We start from the raw sequence: 25,181 nt of genomic DNA, 5'->3' as shown, positions 1-25,181 counted from the left end.
ACCTGTACAGTAGCCAAAACAGCCAAGCTTCTTCCATTCGAAATAGTGATGAACCGGATACAGAAGCTCCTTCTATAACTAGCGATGAAGTTAGAAGGGCCTTGAAAGACATGACCAGGGGAAAAGCGCCTGGAGAAGATGGAATAACAGTAGATTTAATCAAAGATGGAGGAGATATCATGCTTGAAAAGCTTGCGGCCCTTTATACGAAATGCCTCATAACTTCAAGTGTACCAGAGAGCTGGAGGAACGCCAACATTATACTTATCCATAAGAAGGGAGACGTTAAAGAATTGAAGAATTACAGACCCATTAGCTTGCTTTCAGTATTGTATAAAATATTCACCAAGATAATTTCCAATAGAATCAGGACAACACTTGACTTCAGTCAACCAAGAGAACAGGCTGGCTTCAGGAAGGGATATTCTACGATGGACCATATCCATGCCATCAATCAGGTAATCGAGAAATCTGCGGAGTACAATCAACCTCTCTATATGGCTTTCATAGACTATGAAAAGGCATTCGATTCAGTAGAGATATCAGCAGTCATAGAGGCATTGCGTAATCAAGGAGTGGAGGAGGCATACGTGAATATCTTGGCAAATATCTACAAGGATTCCACAGCTACCTTGGTTCTCCACAAGAAAAGTAGAAAGATACCTATCAGGAAAGGGGTCAGGCAAGGAGACACAATCTCTCCAATGCTATTCACTGCATGCTTAGAAGAAGTATTTAAGCTCTTAGACTGGGAAGAATTAGGAGTGAGGATCGATGGCGAATATCTCAGCAACCTTCGGTTTGCAGATGACATTGTCCTATTAAGCAACAATGGAGAGGAATTACAACAAATGATTGAGGACCTTCATCGAGAAAGTGCAAGAATTGGGTTGAAGATGAATATGCAGAAGACAAAGATAATGTTCAATAGCCTGGCAAGCGAACAAGAATTCAGGATCGCCAGTCAGCCTCTAGAATCTGTAAAGGAATATGTGTATCTAGGTCAATTACTCACAGGGGACCCTGATCATGAGAAAGAAATTTACAGAAGAATAAAATTAGGTTGGAGTGCATACGGCAGGCATTGCCAAATCCTGACTGGGAGCCTACCACTGTCGTTGAAAAGAAAAGTGTACAATCATTGCATTCTACCGGTGCTAACATACGGGGCAGAAACTTGGAGGTTAACAAAGAAGCTCGAGAACAAGTTAAGGACCGCACAAAGAGCAATGGAACGAAAGATCTTAGGAGTAACGTTAAGAGACAGGAAGAGAGCGGTGTGGATCAGAGAACAAACGGGGGTAGACGATATTCTAGTTGACATTAAGCGGAAGAAATGGAGCTGGGCAGGCCATGTAATGCGTAGGATGGATAACCGATGGACCATTAGGGTTACAGAATGGATACCAAGAGAAGGGAAGCGCAGTCGAGGACGGCAGAAAGTCAGGTGGGATGATGAGGTTAGGAAATTCGCAGGACGCAAGTTGGAATACGCTAGCGCAAGACAGGGGTAATTGGAGATCGCAGGGAGAGGCCTTCGTCCTGCAGTGGACATAAATATAGGCGGATGATGATGATGATGGCTGGGACACGGGAAATTGTCTCAATCAGCCCTAGCTTCCCTGAAAGAGTAGTAGGGTTAAAATTTGATGTGAATTTGGGCGTTGGCTGTCCCGTACTACGTCGTCACTGCGATAACAGTGGGAGACAGAAAAAGGTTCTAAAAAGGGCATGGAAGAGTGAAAGGGCATAGCACGTACACTGCTGTCAGTTGTTAAAGGTAGCATTCCAGTGCGCATCTCCCCACTTTGGTGGTTCTGTAGAAGAAGTGCCGGATGAAGCTAGGTCCGGGTAAGAAAAGGGCCGATACCAACAACCACGAGTCGCCTTCTGCAAAGCCCGGCACCACACACTTGCCTGAGGGGAAGAAAATCACACATTTTCGAGACTCATGCATGTGTTCTCTATAACTGTAGACGACACCGCACGCAGAGGAACTATCCACTTGTATTTGTTTTCGCAGGCTCCGTGAAGTTCCTGGTGAACATCATGCGCGCCACTGGCGTGTTCGAGGTGTGCGAGGCCGGCACAGTGGCCGCGAGTGGCCACATCCGCATGGCCGAAGAAGGCGAGAAGCTTTTGGACAAGGAGCCCCCCGGGACACCTACCGAGACCGTGGCCTACGACCTGGACGCCGAGGACATCTACAAGGAGCTCAGGCTTCGGGGCTACGAGTACTACGGAGGCTTCCGGGGCATCATCAAGGCTGACCTCAACAGTGAGTCTTTCCCCCGCAGTTCTGCCTTTCGTAGTGACGTGTTCCGTTGTAGACAGCACGGGACGCCCGCATATGCCACGGATAATGTAATTATGAGAGCGTAGGGTGGGCTGGGGTAGGATGGGGTAATAGTGAAGAGTTTGGGAGCAACGCGTTTCAGGCTGCATAAAATTGTCACTGGCACATGAGGCCCTTTCGCACGTTTTGCACTCATTATAGCTTCAACTTTTTGTGCATTGGGTTGTGCACTTCAGCCTCGTACTCGGACGTCGGTACGTGCTTCGTGAAAACGTAGAGCAAATGAAGACCCACAGGTCTTATCGTCTGGCCGTTCCATTCTGGTCATGCAGTGTTTGCACTCGCCTAACTTAGACGAGTCTACTTTGTCCTACTAGTGTAAAAAAAAGAAGGAAAACCAAAAAAAGAAATAAGGGTGAACGGAGCTGACCGCTAAAGCATGCAGCGTCGCCGATGACGCGAAACTTGCTCGTAGGGTACGTTTTTCGTATGATAGTGCAACCCTCACATGGTCTAATTGCGACTATTGTATATTCTGCAAAACGTTTTTGTTTTCTTTGTTCCGTAGTTCGTTAGCCCGTCCTGCTTCGGCCTTTCTGCCTGCAGTATTGAATAAACAAATTTTAGAAGATCTGTTGATTTCATTTCACACTTGTTCGCGCAGTCGCTATGCATCGTTGTGTTTAAGTAAATATGCGGTTTGATCTCATAATGGTGGTTTGTTCTTTCGGCGTGCGCGCTTGTCCGGCGCTTTTTGAGAGGGGAGACGCGCAGCCCGCGCGCGCGTCAGGCAGGGCTTTATTTTGGGCGTCATTTTGAGAATATGCGGCGGAAGTGGCAGTCCGTGCGACGTCGTCACGTGGCCGGCATGTAAACTTCCGGCGCGTGTTTGGAAACAGGTTGTTGTTGCTTCGGAACCGTGCTGAGACACCGGAAGTCACTGCTGGTTCCGTGTAGCTATCAATAATGAACCGCTGGTCGCCTTCGTTGAGACTCTGTCTGCACTTGCGAAGCACAAGCACCATAAAAATAAGCACGTGACTATGTCCTTGTTGGCCAAGATGGCGAGAAATGTGATGCCCAACGCTGCCGTAACAGGCAAGTGCTCAAATTTTTATACGGGTATCATCCACGGGGCAGTTTCAATAGCGATCGAACTCGATCGGTATCAGATTTTTCGATCGCGGTTGCAACGGGCACACGCTCTCGCGCAAACGATTGGCGGAAGCGCGTTCGTCACCGAACGCCAGCTCTTAGAGGACTTTGAGACGCGCACGCTCTCGCGCGAAAGCTTTGGCGCATCTCAAGGTTTAGATATGGTGGAGCGTTCGGGAATGACCGCGCTCTTCTCCCTCCGCCCTTTCCCCATATGGCGGCAATGGCGGCGGCGGGAGAGGAGGAAGGCAGTCGCCTTCCGCCCCGGAGCTCCGTCCACTCGAGACAACAGACATTCATGGAATAGGCTTATACGTGCTTCCACCTATGCTACCACTACAGATGTGCTGGTTAATGGCTCTGCTCTCTACGGAATCACGTAACCAAGCGACTAGCGCTACCTAAATATATCCACTGCAATACAATATGCACGCGTTCAAGCGCATCATTCACTTAATCAAGCGAAAAGCTTTCTAGGAACGTTAGACTGTTTCGTTTACATTGACAACCGTCGTTGATGGTTACCGCACAATCTTTTTTTTTTGTGTGTGTGAGCCAGAGATCCGCCTTCAACTTTCCTGTCACGACTCTCGCAGAGCCGTACGGCAAGCTCAAGTGGGAGGACAACTGGGTCACCTTTACCGACAACATGCTTCAGTTCAGCATCCTGGGCAACCCGCAGCGAACCTTCAGACTGCCCGTCAGGATACAGTCGTGCCGCATCGACCCCGAAGTCCACGCTAAGGTCGTCGAGAAGGTCGGCGATGCGGGTAAGTCGCGCTATTTCTCCCGATTTATTTCGCGGTATTAACACATTACAGACATTAAGTGAATGCTACGATACCACTGCGTTTCTCTTTGCGTGGGACCTTAAAAGAGGGGTTCACTGGGGCTAGTAGGTTATTCGCGCATTGAGTGTTTTCATAGCAGAGGCTCCCTTTATTTTTCCTTATTCACTAGTGCTTTCTCAGCATTTATTTGCGCACGAAGAAAGGATTCATCCGAGTGACGAAACAAGCCAAAAGACGGACAAAATACAAGTGTAGGAGTAGTGGCGGGGCAAGACGTTCTCTTTGTTTCCTTTTCTTTTTTACGAAGCAGACCAGGCTCTCTACTTTTTCCCTGTTCCTGGCCATCAAAGAGCTTAACTTCCCAGACAGCCATGGCCGTATCTGATGATTACGTAGAAGTACGGGATGATGACTGCTGTAACTCATGCGCCGTTCGATCTGTTGGTGACAACGTCTTCCAGAAATGGTCAATTGTAAGTTCCGTGCGCTGCCTTGAACTTGTTATTCGCCATCCCTTCAGCTTTTCTGTTTCTTATAACGCTCGGTGGCATTACTCTTGCTCAGAACCAATAAGAACACTTTTAAACTTGCGTAGTCTACACGCGGAGAGAGGAACTGTCACGAGAAGTTTCAACCCAATAAGTAGGGACATAGAGAGAGACAGACGAAAGGGGAAAGCCAGAGAGGTTAACCAGATGGGAAGATCCGGTTTGCTACCCTACGCTGGGGAAACAGGGGAAGCAGATGTAAAGTGAAAGCAAAGTAGAGATAGATAAAGAAAGGAGCACATATACACAATCACAGTCGGTCACTGTCACCGCATACTATCATCGCACAGCACAGTATCACTTGCAGCACTATAATCATCTGTTCAGGCTGCAGCCGCTTGTCCAAGTCTGTTGCCCTTAAAAACTGCAACAGTGCCTTCGTCGCCCTCCGCTACGATGGCTTGGGATGTCTGCATTCCAAAATAAGTCAATAAAATAAGTAAATATGAGGAGGAAAGAGAAAGACAGAAGCCAGGGAGGTTAACCAGAATAACGTCCGGTTGACTACCCTACACTGGGGGAATGGGTAAGGGGAACACAAAGATGACAGGGAGAGAGAGGAAGGAAGGAAATTAGCGGTGAATTCGCTGACACGAGTGGTATTGCAATATAAGTCAAAGACGTTCACACAAGCCCGTCGTCCTCAGGAAGCATAAAAGTAAACAAATGTAAGTAAAATAAGTAAATAAAAAAACAGTTATCCTATGGGCAGTATTGTTTTTTTTTTCTCGCATGTATTCTGAGGCATGTGCACTTATACATTTTCATTTCTCGTTTCACTATTCTTCCGCACAGGCATCGATGTCGTCTACAACCCGTACCTCAACATGTGCCGTGCCGGCGGCGTTGTCATTCGAGGCCTCAAAGCCAGCATCGGCCCGCGGCGCGCTGTGCAGCAGACGCCTTTCCTTGAAGAATACCAGTTCGTGCCGTACGCAGACGAAGAAGTCGCTCGCAACGAACGTGAGTCCTGTATCCGCGAGTACGTCGAGGTGTGCAGCAGCGTCGTGCGCCGCCTCCTCGAGTCGTGCGGCATGAACGGGACGCAAATCTCGGACCTCATGAAGGACTTCCGTGAAGCTCCCGAGCAGGTTCTCAACCAGTACCTGGAGAACCCGGGTGAGAACCATGGCCTCCTCAAGCTCCTGGCCACCATCCAGAAACAGGCCAACGGCAACGCCGCGTCTCTGGTCGCCACCGTCCAGACGGCCCTGGCGGCCCACAAGGAGGACCTGCAGCGGGACTTCCTCAACACGGTCCTCCTCGAGGAGGACCCGCTGCGGTACCTCTTGGACGTCGTGGTCGAGAACACGAGCACCAAGAAGATCCGCGTTCTGGAGCTAGCAGGTAAAGGTAGCATGTTGCTGGCGCCATGTGTGACCGATCTGCTTCGCCTGTCCAACACCTTGCTCAAGACTGAGTACACCGTGGTCCATCCTGCTCCGGATACAATCGCGGCTGAGCAGCTTCCGGAAGGAACGAGAACGGTCAAGCGGGACCCCGCCTCGGTGTCCAAGGACGGGCTTCCCGAAGCCGACCTGATCGTCATACGCGGTGTAGCCGGCGAGCCTGGCAAGAGTCTCGAGTCCCTGGCCGAGGATCTGTTCTCCCAATGCAAGGATAACTGCTTCGTCCTGCTCGACCAGCGCACGGCCCTCACTCCTGCCGAGACGTTCTTGTCGACAGTCGGCAAGGTCCCGGTCCGGGTCCAAGCCATCGAGACCGTGAAGGCGGCCTTCCGCGTCCGCGGATTCCACGTGGTCGGCCTCAAGTCCAACAATGTGTCCACGCTGCTCCTGCTCAGGAAGATCTCTAGCGTCGACGCTGCGAAACAGGAAGTGATCAGGGTCAGAAACACCGGCTACGACTGGATCGAGCCTCTCAAGACTAAGGCAGCAGAATACGAGAGCAGGCCTGCCGGAGAGAATGTCTGGCTGCTCGCCGAGGACGTGGCCATCAGCGGAGTCGTGGGATTGACCAACTGCCTGCGACAGGAGACGGCAAGTCACGTCAGGTGCATATTCAACGCGAGCGTTAAGGAACCGAACAAGGTCGCCGACTTCAGCCCAAGCAACCCGGCATACAAGGACATACTAGAGAAGAACTTGGTCATGAATATATACCGCGATGGGCAGTGGGGGTCTTATAGGCACAGGGTTACGCAGTCTGACGGAGCCCCGAAGACCACAACGCCGTACGCCTTCCTGAACGTGCAGACCCGAGGCGATCTGTCCAGCCTGCAATGGTACGAGTCACCGCTACGATACGCGTCGCCGTCTAGCAGTGCGGACGGTGTCCTGTGCAGCGTGTACTACTCTCCGCTCAACTTTCGAGACATCATGCTAGCCACCGGAAAACTTCCGCCGGATGCGTTGCCTGGTAAGTAGTTTTCATAAATAAATCCCCTCCGCTGCAGTTCCTGACATTCCCAGTGAAACGCCTATAAATATGCACCAAGACAATGTGCTGTCACCTAGCAGCCGAGCACCGCCGTGCAGGTGTCTCGCGCTGCAAGTGATGAGAAGCCTGGAATAATATCGGTGAGAAATGCTTCATAGCTCGGATCGGCTTGGTGAGCTACACTTTCTTTAAGTGCCACTTTGTCCATAAACGATGCTTAATTTAAATAGTGAACTAGTTGTGACTTGTTCCCAAGCAAGTGAAAGTTAAAGAGAGAGAAAGAGCAAGGAGGGGAAAGGCAGGGAGGTCAACCAGAAGAGCGTCCGGTTTGCTACCCTGCACTAGGGGTAAAGGAAAGGGGGAATAGAAAGAGAAAAATAGGGAGAGAATGAGTACTGAGTACACGTGGGACGATGTACAGGGACACTATAGGCGGTCTCTTAAATCGGTGCACTTCAAATACTGTACTAAAGCACGCATCGCTTTTTGTGCCAGTGACGGGTGTAGCCACGGTCCGAGTATCTGTGACTCAGACAACGGTCTCGAGTCCAGCCGGTTTAAAGTTGTCCTGAGAGAGAGGCGTTGTACGTCATAGCGAGGACAGGTGCACAATAGGTGCTCGATGGTTTCCTCGCACATACAGGAGTCGCACATCGGGCTCTCGGCCATTCCCATACGGAATGAGTAAGCGTTCGTGAACGCCACTCCCAGCCACAAGCGGCACAGCAAGGTTGTTTCGCCGCGGGAAAGGCTACATGGCAGACGTAGCCGTAGCAAGGGGTCCAACTTATACAATCGGCAATGGAAGGCACTTGAACTCCATAAAGCTTGTGACTTTTTTGCGTGCAAGCAGACGAAGTTCCCTGGCAGTTTCCGTCCTCGCCAATGGTATTGTACGCGTCTGGGTGTCTTCGGGGGCAGATCGGGCAGCCCTGTCAGCAATGTCGTTGCCGATGATGCCACAGTGAGAAACCACCAAGAAAGAAAGCTGCTTGGCGTAGCCAACCTTGGTGATGAGTAAATTGTGCTGGATTGCAGCCACGCTGCTCACAAGTGCAGATTACACCTTTTCGACTTACTCAGAGCCGCGCGCACAGGTTTCAAGAAAAATTTATTCGTCTGATGGTTCCTGCGCTCCGAAAAGGGAACTATACGAGAGCGCACTGCGCATGACCATAACATCTCTGCTTGGGCGGCGTCGGATATACGTTTAATGTTCTTCTGAAACGAGCAAAATGGTAAAAAAAGAGTCAAGAAGCTTATGGGCCTATTGACCAGATCAAAAGGTAAAAAAAAAAGCTAGCAGGGCCTCGCGGTGCACTTCTGCGACCTTAATGGCGCCTGGCATATAAATATGTGGACAGTATTTGAATGGGAGGGAGTTTTGAGTTTCTCTTATTGTCCGTCGACCTTAGCTAAAACTTCTCCTATGACTTGTCTTTCGCGCCCCTGAGACACCGCGTTCTTGTATTTGGATGTGCAATCCAGCGCCGCAGTGGCGCAGTCGTAGAGCCACCAACAAACTGCGCCCTCCAATCTCACTTTCTCACACTACACTTCATAGTGTGATGCGATAGCCTCACGGCGTCCTATAATGCATTGGATTAAATCAGTATGGCTTTCACCTGGATAAACGCCAGCCGGCTCTCCAAACCGCACAGTAAATGTTGTGAACTCGCTCCTAGAATTTGCTGACGTGATTGTCCTCTTCAGAGTGTTAGAACATGTCCGCATTACCTTCTGTTTTTTCCAATAGTTCTAGGGCAATCTTCTCCAACTGCTTAATCAATCAATCTGAACCACCTACATCCAGTGCAGTGAGATTAAGAGCATTTTGCTATTCCGCCCGTCCAACACACACCCGCGCCACCCCTGCCGTTTCTGCCGTCATGTGCGCCTCAACGTAAGACCAATCTATTGCTCCACATTTCCTGCTCCGCCCTGCTTCCACCTCCAGCCCCCACCCCCCTCGGTTGATCTGCCGAGGACATAACACCCTACATATCGCCGAAAGCCGTTTTGACCTGAATAATGCTATCGCCTTAAAGACCCTGCGAGGACACGGATCGTGCCTCGGAATCAGGATCGACCCACACAGGCTCGATCAATTTGTAATATTATTATGTAACACTCACACATTTATCACCTGTCTTTCATTATTCGTGACTAAATGGGTTCGTCCACTGTCCTCGTTCGAACAGGCAACCTGGCTTCCTCGGACTGCGTCCTCGGCCTGGAGTTCTCCGGCCGCGACCCGAAGGGACGCCGAGTCATGGGTTCCGTGGCATCCCAGGGCATGGCGACGGCAGTAGCCGCCGACCCGGGCTTCCTTTGGGAGGTGCCCGAGTCGTGGAGCCTCGAGGAAGCCTCCACAGTTCCGGTTGCCTACTCGACCGCCTACTACGCCCTCCTGGTGCGAGGCAACATGCGGCCCGGGGAGTCTCTGCTTGTCCACTCCGGCAGCGGAGGCGTCGGACAGGCAGCCATCTCCATCGCCCTGTCATGGGTTGCACAGTCTTCACCACTGTCGGTAGGGGCCGAGTGCAAAAAATCGGAGATGCACATGTCATTTCACTTCGCGTTCTTATCTTTAGAAAGTACGTGATTTTTTTACGTGAGAAACAGGGCCCTGTGGCTGGTGCCTCAGTCGCTTTTGCGGCATTAGACGAAACAAAGCAAATAAAATGAAAACAGGTAGGTAATTATAAAATAAATCCAAACTTTATCGGTGTTCTTGCGCTTGAAGGGAGATGTTTCTACTAAACTGATAATTAAATTAATTAAATTATGGGGTTTTACGTGCCAAAACCAGTTCTGATTATGCGGCACGCCGTAGTGGGGGACTCCGGAAATTTGGACCACCTGGGGTTCTTTAACGTGCACCTAAATCTAAGTACACAGGTGTTTTCGCATTTCGCCCCCATCGAAATGCGGCCGCCGTGGCCGGGATACTAAACTGATCAAACTCAAAATAAAGCACATATTCTTTCTTGTCTTTCTTTCGACAATTCATACCTGTCTTCTTTTTTTATGTCTAAACCAAAAAAAATTTAACTAAGAGAATGCTGCAGTGGTAAGGCACTCTCAGTGTGTTATTCGTTCTGTCAAATATGTTTAATTTTATAATCAGTCTTCCCGTCTTCTCCGGATTTCTTCCGATAGCCCCCCCACAATGTCCTCGATCGTGCAAGAAATGCCTCGTTCACGTGGCTTCCTCCTTTCAATACTCGCTAAAGCTTAAGCGCTGGCGACACTTAGTTCTTTCTGCTCTTGCTACATGCATATCAAAGCCGACAGACTGTGCACGTACGTATCAGTATTTTGCCGCACAGCGAAGTGACACATTTCCATCGTCCAATTTCTCAGGTTCCAAGGAGAAGCGAGAGTTCCTCAAGCGCCGCTTCCCGCAGCTTAAGGACCGCCACTTCGCAAACTCGCGCGATCTCTCGTTCGAGGCTCACATCCTTCTGCAGACGAAGAGCCGAGGTAAGTGTGGTCCTTTGTTGCAGGAGTGAAGGAAGTAGAGCATTCAATGAAGATGAGTTTGTGTATACTCTGTTAAATTACTCTGTTAAATACCAAGTACCGTAATCATCGTACCATCGCTCTTGGTCACATATCCTCCAAGGACGATGACGCCTGAAGGGTATCGTTCTGGCTGATGCTAAGACTAAGGCCTAACATGTGCTTGAAACTGAACAGTTTAAGCAAGGTGCAAGGTTGACAGAGCATGGTTCGGAAAAGAAACGCCCATAAGTTCGTTGAAGGCTTCTATGCATTAGCTCCTTCGAAAACATTTATCGAACTGAAGGCTTTTACTTTCCATGTGGCGTGATAGAACTGAAGAGCCTAAAATCTTCAAGATGTAGATGTCCCCTAGCACTAAATACATCAATGTTTCGATGATTTAGAGGATCCAAGCAGTTTCTAGGGTCCAAATTAGTGACCGACGTGAATCCAATACATACACTTCTAAACTATCAAAGTCATGTTTCTGTAGTTACAAAAAAAAAAAGTCGACTCAGGCTTAATGCCTCGCCGTCTTCTCTATTGAAACACCAGGTGTTGACCTCGTACTCAACTCGCTGGCAGAAGAGAAGCTCCAGGCCAGCGTCCGCTGCCTCGCAACCCACGGCCGATTCCTAGAGATCGGCAAGTTTGACCTCTCCAAAAACTCGCCGCTGGGCATGTCCGTGTTCCTCAAGAACGTCACCTTCCATGGCATCCTGCTGGACGCGCTGTTCGGCGACGACCCCTTCGTGGCGGCCGACAAGCGCCGCGTCGTCGAGCTTGTCCGCGAAGGCATCGCCTCGGGGGCGGTGCGGCCGCTGGATGCCATCAAGTTCAAGCGGGACCAGGCCGAGGAGGCGTTCCGTTTCATGGCCTCTGGAAAGCACATGGGCAAAGTGGTGCTCCAGGTGTGCTAGGCCTTTGTTTTGATTCTGTTGGCTTTCGAGGCAGGACATTCGATAGAAATCTTACCTGTGCGCTCTTCCAAAGGTGCAACACATTTGCGTTACGACGGAAACTGAAATATATATATATATATATATATATATATATATATATATATATATATATATTGCGTGAAAGGTAGTGGAGTGGCAGCATCAGCAGTAACAATATATATACTGCCGCCTTTAAGAATACGTCTAGAACGGCAGTTAAGCTGTGTTCTCTGCGTCAGATCTATATATATATATGATGAGAGAAAAGGCAGGGAGGTTGACCAGTTACGAATTTCCGGTTTGCTGTCGCACACTAGGGTGGGGGAAATGCTATTTACGTAGCTAGAGTTTTGTTGCATATCCCTTAATGTTGCTGTTCAGTTCGCCAATCATGTTTCATTCTTCAAGACAGAGCTAGATTGCGTCGGCCGTGCTGATTTCATCTTCCGAATTATTTGAAGACGATGGATTTTGCTTTGCTGCTCCGAAAGCAGCTGTCCGAAGCCATACATGTCAGCAGGTTTCGCCAACGAAATTTTATACTTGCGAACAACTTTCTCTCGCAATGAAAGAGAAACTACAGGGGCCCAGTTTGTGCGCATCTGTTAATGCACCAGTATAGCTTGACAGCGGTTTGGTTTCTTGGAGCAGATATCGGGGGAGGGGATGGGGGGGGGGGGGGGTAATCAGTTTAGCTTTTGTCCAAGCGGACCGAGTTTGAACATCCGATCACTAAGAATGTCATTCTTGCCGTTTGACATGAACAGGTCAGACCGGAAGAGACACCACGCAAGACGGCACCCGCCACGCCGCTCACCGTGGAGGCCGTGGCCCGAACCTGCTTCTTCGAGCACAAGTCGTACGTGATCGCCGGCGGTCTCGGTGGTTTCGGCTTGGAGCTTGCCGAGTGGATGGTGCACCGCGGATGCCGCAAGCTGGTGCTCAGTGCGCGGTCCGGTGTACGGACCGGATACCAGAGGCTGTGCCTTCACCGGTGGCAGCATGCCGGCTGCAACGTTGTCGTGAGCAAAGCCGACGCCTCGACCGAGAAGGGCGCCCGACAGATCATCGAGGACGCCAATGCGCTGGGACCAGTCGGTGGCATCTTCAACCTCGCAGTGGTCAGTGGCCATAGCTGATATTTTTACGATTGTTTAGAACGAGCATTTCCTGTCTTTTATTCCCGCTACCAAAAACACTCCAAGATGCGTTACCAACAAGCCCGCATTGCAGGCCTCGTGAGCATGAAAGTTCCTTTGGAGCTATGTTTTCTTGCTGGTAAACTAAAACCTGTGCAAGTTAGTTATATTCACCTTGAGGGTTAGGCGTATGCCTTCCTTATTTTTGGAAGTGGTCAATTTGTTGGCGTCCGAAACATTCCGTCTATCAGATGTATGACGCATTCGAAAGCTGGACGCTAGGAAAGTTGGAGCCAGTGGGAATCATGTTGGTATGTCCGGCTGGTTTAGCCGGTCGTAACGGATGTGATGATTTCTTCGCAAATGGGTGTCGCACCTTGACATATCGCAGCCTTTCTTTTTTCAAACGAAGCTTGTATTGCCTCACAAGTGCCGGTGGCGGTAATGGTGGTGGTTGTGGTGGTGGTAGTGGTGTCACACTAAAACCTTATCGAATAACTGTCAAGAATTTGCGTATCGTTCGCTTGGTAAATATCAAAATTGGCATGGAAGGGTACGAATGTATCACTAACATGACTGGTAGCTCATGACATCAATAACATCACATGCTCGTCAGTTACGTCACGATTAACGATAATAAAATCACGTGTGGCGCATACCAGCATTGGATATGCGGGTATGAGCCAGGAACAAGAAAGAAAGAAAGAGAGAGAGAGAGAGAGAAGGAAAGCAATAAAACCCGGCACTCCATGAGTAGAGCAGGTGCGGGGAAATCTGCGCCGGTACCGGATCACGTGACGCGCGCGACCAATCAGGGTCGTTTGGTGTGTCGGGGGGAGGGAAATGGGGTTGGCACACGCTCCGACGGTCTTCCCTAGCCTCAGATCGGTTTCGGCGCCCGGATGCGAAGGCCTCGCGTGGTGCGTTCCGCCGAAGAGCAGGCTGCGTTTGAGCAACGGGGCCGCGAACTCGCTTGGGAAAGGGCTCGTCGTCGACGTGCTGATTCTAGCGTGAGGGCTTCCGAAGCCCAGGCGAAACGTCAGCGAAGAGCCGCGTACCCCGAGCTGCGGGAGCGCGATGTTGAGGCCAAACGTCAGCGAAGAGCCGCCGACCCTGAGTTTAGGGCAAACAAAGCGGAACGCCTGCGACAGCGTCGTCTTGCCTCAAGCTTCTCTTAGCCCCATTTTCTCGACAGTAGAAGGGCTGGGGATTATTTAAAGATTCCTGCTTCAAAGGCTTTGCGACTGCAGCCTACGAACGGGCTACAGTGTTCACACGTACAAATTACTTGTTACAGGTTGTCTTAGAAACTCCAGTTAGTGTGAAAAAAACAACGCTTAACCTTGCATTCGTCCGTGCAACGCTTGAAACTGCGAAGCTAGGTGATCGTAGCCCAGCATTTTCCGGAAGTGCGCGCAAACCTTTCATCTTATTATTCATGATGATAATTTCTTTTCATGCGTCTCGGACTTACGGCCGGCACTGCGCGTTGCATAGCACAGCTTGCAACACCGACACCGCGTTGCAATGCCGACAACGCGTTCCAACAGATCCGCTCTGTGAATGCGTCTCTCTCTCTCTCTCTCTCTCCCTCTCTCTCTCGGACTTACGGCCGTCACTGCGTGTTGCATAGCGCAGCTTGCAACACCGACACCGCGCTCCGTTAATGCATCTCTCTCTCTCTCTCTCTCTTTCTCTTTCTCTCTCGCGCGCGCTCTCTCATTTTCTTTATATCTCTCCCGAGCTTAGCGCGCAAAACCTCTTCTTCATCTCGCAGAGCATTGGCACGAGCGCGTGGCTGCAAACGTGGCTGTATAGCCTAGTGGTTACGACGCTCACCTTGGGACCGTGGGTACGGGGGTTCGAATCCCGCCTCGGCAAGATATTTTTTTTTTATTATTTATTTATTTCTTCATTGCTGATGATAGTTTCTTGATACGAAGCACAAGTTAGGGCTGCCTTAAACAGCTTCGCTGTTAAAAGGAAAATAGGTCGCGTTACAGCCCAACAGTAGTAAAAATCAAGTGGGCAACCATCTAGACCACTGATCTTTCCGTGAGCCACGCCACTTTAATGGAAGTGTCATGGTTCAATTACTGGTGCTCAATGAGCATTCCTGGCTTGGAGATATATTGCCCCTCCTTGCTCTCAATCAACGTATGCCAGTCGTAGCTTTCACTGTAGTGTGTTGAGTTAGGCACAATGTACTGCAGTAGGCAATCTGGGTTCACGTCCTTTTTTTGTAGCGTTAGCTACACTGGCCTAGCCAAGCCCGTTTCGCGCGGCACATCAAGAGCCGTGCTGCGCATGCGCAAGGATCAGTGATGTCACACGGCTTGCGCACCGGAGCCACCGGAGCCGGCACCTCTCGCGCACTCCGCCGCCGCCGCGCGCGACTCACCGCCGCCGGTCTGCGCATTCCAGAGGAGTGACGTCGTAGCCGTGGTAGACGCACTGGCGCCGGCGCGCGCTCGCTGTGCAGTCGCCGTCTGACACTGCGCTGAAGCCGCTGCGCTTCTGGCTGGCGTTTGCCAGTGTGGTGTAGCCATGGAGAAGGAGAGCGCAAATGCTGCTCAACAGCGCAGAAGAACGGAGAAGCTAGATTCATCGGATCCCGAAGTAGTTGCCTGGCAATTAGCGGTTGAGCGTAGGAGACAACCAGGAAAGCTAAGAATAATCAGCTGAACCTTTGCTAACGCTACGTATATCCTGGCATAGCCGAGCTAAGCCACTGTTTTTTTTTCTCTTGCCACAGAAAACAAATTCAGTTTGATTCATATGGGTTGTCCATTTCGGTGGAGCACATGTTCATGCGGAGTTAGGCGTAGTTAAGCAGAGTTAGGCGGAGCTCTTGGGATCGATTGTCGTCCAACTTTGAAAAAAGTGTTCAGTTCGAGTCTCTGTGACTGCTCCGTTCTCGGCGCCACACAGGTACTTCGCGACGCACTGCTTGAGAACCAGACACCAGAGGCCTACGAGACAGTGTGTAAACCCAAGGTTGACGCCACGCAACATCTGGACAAACTGTCTCGAAAAATGTGCCCGCAACTCGACCACTTCGTCGTCTTCTCATCCGTGTCATGCGGTCGAGGCAACGCTGGACAGACCAACTATGGCTACGCCAACTCCGTGATGGAACGGATCTGCGAGCGACGGGTTTCCGAAGGACTTCCCGGTGAGCTGTCATATTCAGTGAACATACTCTATGGTTTGCATTACCATTATAGGACAGTTCAGATTAACGCTAATGGTGGTCGGAAATTCGTGTTGCGGGTGAAGGTTTTCCCACCGGGCTCGTTGAGACAACTTTTTAGGTTGTGAATCTTTTTTGGTGTTGTTGTTCTGGTTGGTGGTCCAGTGACAAGGTCTGTCTCGGACCTCCTACTTTTGTCTCTGTCCTCAAACTTGTGAGCAAGCTGCAGCCAAAACCTGGAGTGTAAAAAGAAAAGCATGAACCAGAAAACTGAAGATGCACCCATAAAACAAATTAGAACGCAAGCACGAATAAGTAATCACCTTAACTGTAAATAGAAAGTATGTCAAAAATATAGTTAAAGATGCAAAATAAGCAAATTTATTGTTGCGACTTTACTGGTGTACCGATTCGACTTCAATAGCTTTGAGAAGGTAATTAAAATTGGCAACTTTGACGTAGCGCAAGCTGAACGACAGGAGCACAGAAAGCCACATTTGACAACCACACAGCGCTATATAACTATAGCTGCCCTCATCTATAGCTATCTTCGTCGACTTAAAATTGGGCATAAACGAACAATGACATCACATAAATTCTGTAACTTTATAATATATTTGTCTAGACGGGTACCCTGCTCCATACCAGAAGCGCAAATTGGGAGAAGCTGTAGATTACTACGCAGAAATTACTTCACATCTGAAGGCGTAGCTATAGTGCTGAAGTTGCTGTATCATGTGTGTCTAGGCCTGGCTATCCAATGGGGAGCCATCGGTGATGTCGGCGTCCTCCACGACACCATGGGTGCCGATGTGGTCGTCGGGGGCACCCTACCCCAGCGGATCAGCTCCTGCATGGCCGTCATGGACCGGTTCCTCAGCCAGAGCCACCCGGTCGTCTCGAGCTTGGTCAAGGCCGACCTTTCCACCAAGTCGGATGGCAAGAACAAGCAGGGCCTTGTGCAGTCCATCACACACATCCTTGGTGAGCAGCGTCAACCTTTATGTCATTCGGTCCGGAGACGTCGCAGTGGTAGCAATGTGCTGTCTGAAGCAGGAGGAGAATGATGGCCGATCTCGCGTATCTCCTATAAGAAAAAAAGTGGTGCTTAAGTGCACTCGTTATCAATTTCCCGTTAGGTAACGCATCCTAAGCTCACTCCTGGTTCAATGCGAAGCATGTGTAACCGAATTACCGCAGTAAGCCCAGATGCAAATCTATAGCGATAGTCCTTCAGACGAGGCCGAACGCACACGAAGACAACCTGCACGCAGCCCTGTGAACACCGTTCGTTCTCACGGAATGTGTGCTTCCGGGTTGCCACTTAAGTCTTCAGGTCCCTTCCCTAGAATGAGTATATAGACAAATATATAGCTGCTGCAAAAAAAATGCTTGTGCTTCTTGAGACAAAAGCTTGTAGTATTCTACTACTACAGGCATCTGATTTTGGTCAACCTCTTCTTGTAGTGACGTTCTTTTGCCTGATCCGTGCGCAGGTGTGAAGGACCCGTCGAGCCTGAACCCGAACATGAGCCTCGGTGAGCTGGGCATGGACTCGCTCATGGGCGTCGAGGTGAAGCAGACGATCGAGCGCGACTACGACCTCACCCTGTCCATGCAAGAGATCCGGCAGCTCACCCTCAACAGGCTGCGCGAGATCGATGGCGGTGCCAGGAGAGAGCGGGAATCTTCTGCACAAAATGCCGCCGCTGCGCCGCAGGACGACGATGGTGAGTGGCCGAGGGTCCTGTTGTCGCTCCCACCGAATGGCGCATCATAGCGTATTTTGTCGACAGCTTTGGAACGCACTGCGCTCGTCACTGGATCTACTACTATCTGATCGCCGACCAACTGATGCTCCCGTAGAAATGTCAGTCCTGTCGAAACTGCAGTGCTCGATGAATAACAGGGCTTGCCGCCGAACACGAAGGGGAGGGTTTCACTCCGTGCCGCGGCAGGAGGCATTTCGATAGGAAGAAAATATAGAAAGGCACGTTTACTTAAACTAAAGTGCACGCTAAGCCCACCTGTATGTTACAGTACATGGATGAGCTTGAGAAAGTGATCCCATGCACGTGGCAAATTTTCAAATTAGCAAACTCGAAAGCCAACACGCGCAGCCCCCTCCCCCCCTTCTACTTCGAGAAAAAACGCGACGTGGGCATAAGGGCATTACGTAGCAGAGTACATACAGAACAGTAACGCCTGTAAAAAGCACACATAATCAGTCTGCGGCTCGCTGTACATTTTTCTCAAATTACTAACCTCATATGACACCTTGCACTTTACAGTAATTCATAAGGGTGTGCGTAAATCACCACAGCTTTCCTCACTAGTGTGACTAGCAAGACTCCGAATGTTGCATCCTTGGTAGCAAATGTTTTGAGACTACGTCATCAGCAATAAGCGGAGATTTTTTTTTTCTTGTACAGCCATCGAATTTGTAATTGTGACATTGTATTCCATCGGTCGAGCCTTCTTGCGTTGGCTGTACCCCTCGGTTTTCTCGGTTTCAGTTTGTGCATGCCTAGGCTGTAGAAAAAAGTAAAATTTTGTAGGCATTTTTGGTCTATAAACGTTGCAGGCCATGATACAGAAAATATAGAAGATGGGAGGTGGCTTTCAATTTTAGTATGAGTGAGTGAAAGAACTTTATCTTGTGAACTTTCTTTCTTGTCTGTGGCCTTTATTTTGGCGCATTGGTATGTAAGAAGCAGTAAACGGCTTCTATTAAAGGCACCAACATCTTCTAAGCACGTCATATATAGTTGAAGCACGCATAATAAGCACAGATGGCCAGTCTGTGGCTTGTAGTACATTTTTCTTTAATTTCAAATATTGCGGCAGATCCAAAGCACCTTGTTCGAATCTAAGCACAGTGAAGTTTCGTTTGAATTCATAGAGTACTGAAACCAGCGTTCCGTGATATTTCACTGTCACTGCAAGGTCATAACGAAGGCTCTCGACCAAACCACATCAACCACGTTACAAGCTGTCCAAAACGCACTGCCTTCGCGCGCCACACGAGCGGTGATCATAGTTGGCGTTGGCAACGATAGAGGTATACGTGTGATTGTGGCCTAATGGTTAGAGCATTCTTGCGCTTAGAGCCCTTGACAAAACTAAGAGAATTTTGATGTGATTTCAATCATGATGGTTGGTAGATGTTCCATATGCCTTTCATGTGCTTGTACTCTGAACTTGAGTGGTGATAATGAGTGAACTTGCAAATGAGCCAATAAAGAAAAAAAAGATTGCGGCCTAATGGTTAGAGCATTGCGCTGCTGTGCTTTGGGACCAAGGTTCAATCCCGACCTACTCTATCATAATTCATATTTTATTTTTCGAGTGTGAGCTTCTTGGCATGACAGCAGCAGCACGCAGCAGCCACCGTCAGAAAAGTCCTGGAGGTTCCTCAAAAAAAATCTTCGCTTTAAAATGTACCTGACACCTCCCAGTGTGTGGAAATTGTAAACCCATCTGATGTGGCCAGCACTGCTTCATAGCTTGTACGTACGTCCTTGTATTTCCACAACCCGCAGACATGTCCGAGGTGCCGCGGCTGACGCTCATCAAGGAGCTGATACCCCGAAGCATCCTGGTTGAGATGAACGGCCTGAAGGGAGCCTCGCCTGTGTTCATCGTGCACCCGGTCGAGGGACACGTGAATGCCCTGTCCGAGCTGGCCAGCCAGCTCCCCGTTCGAGCTGTTGGAGTGCAGAGGACGCGCGACGTTTCGGGGTGGTCCATAGAGGAGATGGCCGCTGTCTACCTACAGGTAATTATAAATGACTTGTTCTTGGGGAAATTGGCTGATAGTTCACGAAGAACTTGTAGCTCAAGTTAACACAAAGCTGTGGCTATATTGCCGGCAGCCGGCAGAGTAGGCCAGGCAAAAAAGTTGCTGGCCGCTCCTCCCCATTGGCTGCCCGCGGCCACGTGACTTGTCTGCGGGCAGAATTTCGAGGGCAACTGCCAGTATGTTCCGTGCGCAGACCAATAACTGACACGTTGTTCATGCAAATTTGTTCTGCGAACTTGTTCGGGAATTGTCAGCACTCTAGCCCCCGCGGAAATATGCAGGCCGACAAGTCACGTGGTCATGGACAGCCAATTGGAAGGAACTGCCGGCAACTTTTCGCCCGGGGTATGCTATGCCGGCTGCCACCAATATAGGCGCTGCCTTAACACAAAGAACAGACGACCGGACACCACGGGCGTCCATAGTGTCTCTTCTGCTCTTATTTGTGTTTGTTTTCATTGCGCTACAATGGCTTCACCAAATGCGTAGGTTCGTGGACGCACCTTGGTAGATCATAGCCCGGGCGACAATTTCATCGCCGTTGGACTCTATATGGAACCTCACGGCGACGGCGACGCCGACGGCTGAAATCCGCTTTGAGTGTACATATAAAAAAATTTCGGCAAAGCGAAATTTTGTTGCAGTCGGCCTTTCACGTGGACCTAATGAATGCACGATAGCGAGCGTTTTTGCATTCCGCCGTCATCTGAATGCGGTCGTTGCGGCTGCGATCGATCCCATGACCTCGTGCATTTCAAGCGCAATATAACTCTTGTACCTATAGCTACATCTACAAGAGAAGATCTATAAAAAATCCGCTTGTGCATGCCTCAAAATCATGCGTAGTTCTAGCTGAGCTAAGAGATTTTCGCAGACGTGCAACTACTTTCCCCTTTTCTTCTCTCTCCTGAAGTACGTCAATATGGATCCTCTCTGTGTGACTCCCATTTTGGTTCCGTCTTTGCAGAAAATCGTCGAGCTTCAGCCCAGAGGTCCCTACCACATGGTTGGCTACTCGTTCGGCGCCGCGGTGGCCTTTGAGATAGCCGTCCAGCTGCAAGCGTCGGGAGCCTCCGTTGGCAGCCTGACCCTCTTAGACGGCGCCCCCCAATACATGTCCGTGCACACCGCCCAACACAGGTCGCGCTTCGGCAGTAAGGACGAAGAGGAATCCTCACTCTTCTGTGCCTTCCTCATGCAGTACATGGACATCGACTTCATCGAGGTGGGTGCTCTTTCAGGTCGTGCACTAAATGTGTGTCTGTGCAGGTGGGGGGAGTAGTGTGTGCTCGTTGATATGATCACAATTTTGCATTAAAAAATTGTCCATGAGCCATCGAAGATGATCGTCGAAGACGACAGAGCTTTCATTCATTCTTTTATCATCAGCATCAGCCTATTTTTATGTCCACTGTAGGACGAAGGCCACTCCCGGCGATCTCCAATTACCCCTGTCTTGCACTAGCTGAGTCCAAGTTATGCCTGTAAATTTCCTAATTTCAGCACGCCACCTAATCATCCACCTAATCCTTGGCGCCGAGCCGTGTTCTCTCAAGGGCTGCAGAAGATAGCGGCAACCTTTCCTTTTCTCATACCGAACCACTTTTCCTTCATTTTGGGTGAATGGCGGCCACGTGCCCCCCCCCCCCCCCCCCCTGGGCTTCGCCCCTGGGGTGGCCATATGAACTGCGTTTGAAATGGCCATACGGCACTTGCACTAACGATCTTTTTCACCTCTAGCGTCATGATACGGGGCAAAAGAACGCCATTGCTTGATAGCCCCGGCTTCAGATACTGCCACACGCAATTCAAAACATATGGCTTATATGCTTCATTCATACCTTTGTCGGTGTAGCGTTGTTAGCAATACGGGTAAGTGGCGGCATGGTTAATAAATTTGAGCCTCGCAGCAGCTTTGTCGAACGCGCTTGCTGTTGTCGGCGCATATATGCTCGTGCAGTGTACTTGAGCTCTCTCTCAAAAAATTCTCGCCCTACGGTCTATGCAGCTCCGAAACCAGATCAACCAGCATCCGAACTGGGACGCCAAGCAAGAAGCAGCCACTGACATTCTTCTCAAGGCATACCCCAACGTGCGGCCGAGCCGAGAGGACGTGGCCGTAGCCACACGCGTCTTCTACGAGTTCCTCTTATCCGGCACCAACTACAAGCCGCACGCGAAGTTCCACGGCGACATCGTGCTTGTCAAGCCGTCCAGGCCACGGAAGATGGCGAGACAATTGCCGCCCGACTATGGCCTCCCCGATGTGAGTGGGAAGACGCGACTCGCTTGTCACCTTCTTCGTAAATCGCTTGTGCAAGAGCGCTCCGTTTAATCTTTTCCGGTCCAGTGGCCCATGTGGGGAAATATATTAATTTGCTAGAAATCATCACCATCAGCAGCAACGCAATGCCTCCATGACTTCTATACAGAATCAAATGCCTCTTTTATAATCTATGCAAGCCATATAGAGAGGTTGATTGTACTTCGCAGGTTTCTCAGTTACCTCATTGATAATGATTGCAAGAAATATCAAACATGAAAAGAAACAAACACTTAGGTTAATCTCAGAAACGCCAAAGTCACCAACTGCAATTACGTAACAAGTTGTGAACCCGGGGCGAGTTGGTACGGACGTTACGAACGAGATATCGGCAGAAAGGTTTGTTGAAGACGGAGACGTAGGTTTGTTGTGCCTGTTTGTTTGCCTGTATCACCATTCGTGAGGCGCTTTTGCAAGATTACTATTAGCATCAGCTGCCAACTTTGTGCCGCGGATAAACAAGGCCGTCCCCAATATTTCTCAAAATGCCCATGCATCGCGTTACGCTGACATTGGACCTCCGTGCCGTATTAGACATTAGTTTCCTGCCTAAGGCACATCACCTGCCTGAAAAGACACGAAAGAAACATTGCCTCCAAATGATTTGTGACCGTACTTCACACAATTATGATGAGGAGACAGCGACTCGTAGGAAGCGTCGACCGCAGAAGGAACGCTTTCGATGCGCTGCAAAACGATGGTTGAGAACGCAAGCACATGCATGGCTGGTGAACGTGAAGTCGTGTCGAGTGTCAGCGATGAACGTCGAGGAGGTCGGTGAACATTCTTCATACGAAGAACAAGAGGCGGGACAGCATCGATACGCTACCAAGAACGGCTGGGAACGCGAGTGCACACATAATTGCTCGCAAACGCGAAGCCGGGCGAGGTCGATACGCAGTAATGTGTCACAGCAGCCGAACCGAACCTTGTCATTTACAGCGGCGAACGAGTACATTTAACGCGATAGCGTTAAAGGCCCCGTGTCGCAGAAACCCCGGTGTCGGCGTCATTGTCCGCTAGAGAAAATTATATTTACGCGTATGTATATGCCACGCCTTGCTATATGACATGCAGGTATATGAGGGTTATATTGTCACACCATTTCATCTCTAAAGTTGCTCATACCTTGTCTTCCATTCTTGACAAAGTTATCCCTTAGAATTTTGAGAATGACAGCCCACAGACAAATGTCATGAAACAAAACACCAACAGCACATTCCTTTTTATGTTAAATCTTCTCAGACAGAAATATTAAAAGTGCGTAACATTAACAGAAACCTGAGCATTATGTAATTTTTTGGTGCGGCTGTGCACTACCTGCGGAATCGTCCCACGCAAGAGGCCGCGTTTCTACCGGAAAGCTCGCCTTCGTGCATAGCGTTCGCCGCCAGCGCTTCCCCGTAACCATTACGGTTGCATAAGCTGCAGTTGCCTGGAAGCGTGAGAATTAAGCAGTAAGGGTTCTTTGAATGTCATCGCGTTCGACTCAAGCGCCCTCCGAATTTTTGCAAAACACTTTCGGCACGACGAATCTGTTTCGGTGTGTGGTAGGTTGCCACACACAACTTTACGTCAGACGTGTCCAGCAGCTTTGGAGCACCACAGTTATTTAAATAGATCAAAGAGGTTGCTAATGAAAGCGTGCCTAGCATACTCGTGTGAATTGTACGTGCGATGTGTGTATGTTGTATGTTATGTAGTCATGAGCAAAATGAGAGGGAACACCACGTTCGTGTTCAAGCAACGGTTACTCATAATGTGAGGATCGGAATCTGATGTGTCAATTTGTAACAGGTAGCTTTCCAGTTAAACATTTAGTGTCATCGAACACTTTTGTGCGCGGCGTCTGCGTTGAGCCACTTCGGCCTCTTGAAGGCAGTTTCGGTGTTCCCATTCATATCGCTCATGGAGGTACGTATGTATGTATGTGAGCACGAAAAAAAAAAAAAACGTCGCTCAATAAGAATGGTGTCCCTCTCAAACGCCAAAGAAAGCCTCACTTGAATCGATTTCCACAGCGCGTGGAATCCACATAATTTATTAATTTGCTTTTTTCTTTGCTCTCCTTACACCTTGTTCCAGTGCTGTGATGGCAAGGTAGAGATCAAGGTGGTCGACGGCCTTCACGAAAACTTCATCCTCGGCCAAGGTGCTAAGCAGTGTGCGGCTATCATCAATCAACAAATTAAAAATTGAATTAAAAAAAAGATCCTGTACATGTTTGAACAAATCCAGGTCCGTATGCAATACAGCTAGCCCCGCCAAGACTGGCTGGACCAGGGTTTTTGTGGAACAGTGTTTGACAAACTAAATGACCCAGCCATTCTATTCGGACTGTACAGGAAAGAAGCCGTTCGCGTGGAACATTGTGGATGATTTGGGAGCAGGCGTGCGCAAAACGCTGTTACTGTTAGGTACGAAGGACCAGCAAATGACTTCTATGCTTGTTGTGCAGCAGCCGCGGAGTGGGCTTTCACAAATATAAGACACCGTAAGCAGGCACTCTGTGTCCATGCAAAGTCATGAGGAGGTACAAGAACTACTGCTTGGACGTAATCGTGCAAGGTTGGCGCTACCACCAAAGTATTGCAGTAGCCCAAGAACTCGACCGAGCTACCGACTCACAAGAAGGCTTCGAAGCCCTAATATGACTCTCGCAGTAAAGAGACAAAAATAAAGATAAAGAGAGAGAGAGAGAGAGAATCAAATGTGTAAAACTGCATTTGTCATTCGAAAATGGACACGTGATAATACAGGTGTGAGGCCACGAAGAGGACTTTCTTTTACCTTCTCTTGAGATTGCCTGTTTTGTTTTACTGACGTCATTTTTTTTCTATGGTAACCACATGTACAAAGACAGCAGTCTAGCCAGAAGCGGCTGCGTATTTATGCGTTTGCCGTAAGCATGATGAACACTTTATGTTCCTTATTATTGTATTCTTTATATTTTGACCTTGGTAATAAAGACTTCTGTCATGTATGATGCACTGTCTGCCGAGTGTTTGGTTTAAGGAAGAGAGAAACCTATACTGCATGAAGGAGGTAGTTAAAGGTATCAAAGCTTTCGTTGAATGAACAAATGA

General features: G+C 49.4%; 1 protein-coding gene across 1 annotated transcript in view; it reads left to right on the top strand.

The window, feature by feature from the left end:
* Positions 1–25,181, top strand: part of LOC119454112 (fatty acid synthase-like) — a 44,552-nt gene extending 19,371 nt beyond the window's left edge. The window contains 15 exon segments of the mRNA XM_037716118.2: positions 2,024–2,278; positions 4,048–4,221; positions 5,586–7,169; positions 9,392–9,688; positions 9,691–9,720; positions 10,557–10,676; positions 11,253–11,608; positions 12,406–12,759; positions 15,709–15,952; positions 16,718–16,954; positions 17,467–17,700; positions 19,477–19,748; positions 20,740–20,997; positions 21,781–22,038; positions 24,181–25,181. Of these exon segments, the coding sequence (XP_037572046.2) occupies positions 2,024–2,278; positions 4,048–4,221; positions 5,586–7,169; positions 9,392–9,688; positions 9,691–9,720; positions 10,557–10,676; positions 11,253–11,608; positions 12,406–12,759; positions 15,709–15,952; positions 16,718–16,954; positions 17,467–17,700; positions 19,477–19,748; positions 20,740–20,997; positions 21,781–22,038; positions 24,181–24,294 (4,787 nt within the window). The 3' untranslated portion in view covers positions 24,295–25,181.

The sequence above is a fragment of the Dermacentor silvarum genome, chromosome 5 (genome assembly GCF_013339745.2).
Source record: "Dermacentor silvarum isolate Dsil-2018 chromosome 5, BIME_Dsil_1.4, whole genome shotgun sequence".
NCBI lineage: Eukaryota > Metazoa > Arthropoda > Arachnida > Ixodida > Ixodidae > Dermacentor > Dermacentor silvarum.
The sequence above is the reverse complement of the archived record's forward strand: the minus strand, read 5'-3'. Positions and strand labels throughout refer to the sequence as shown.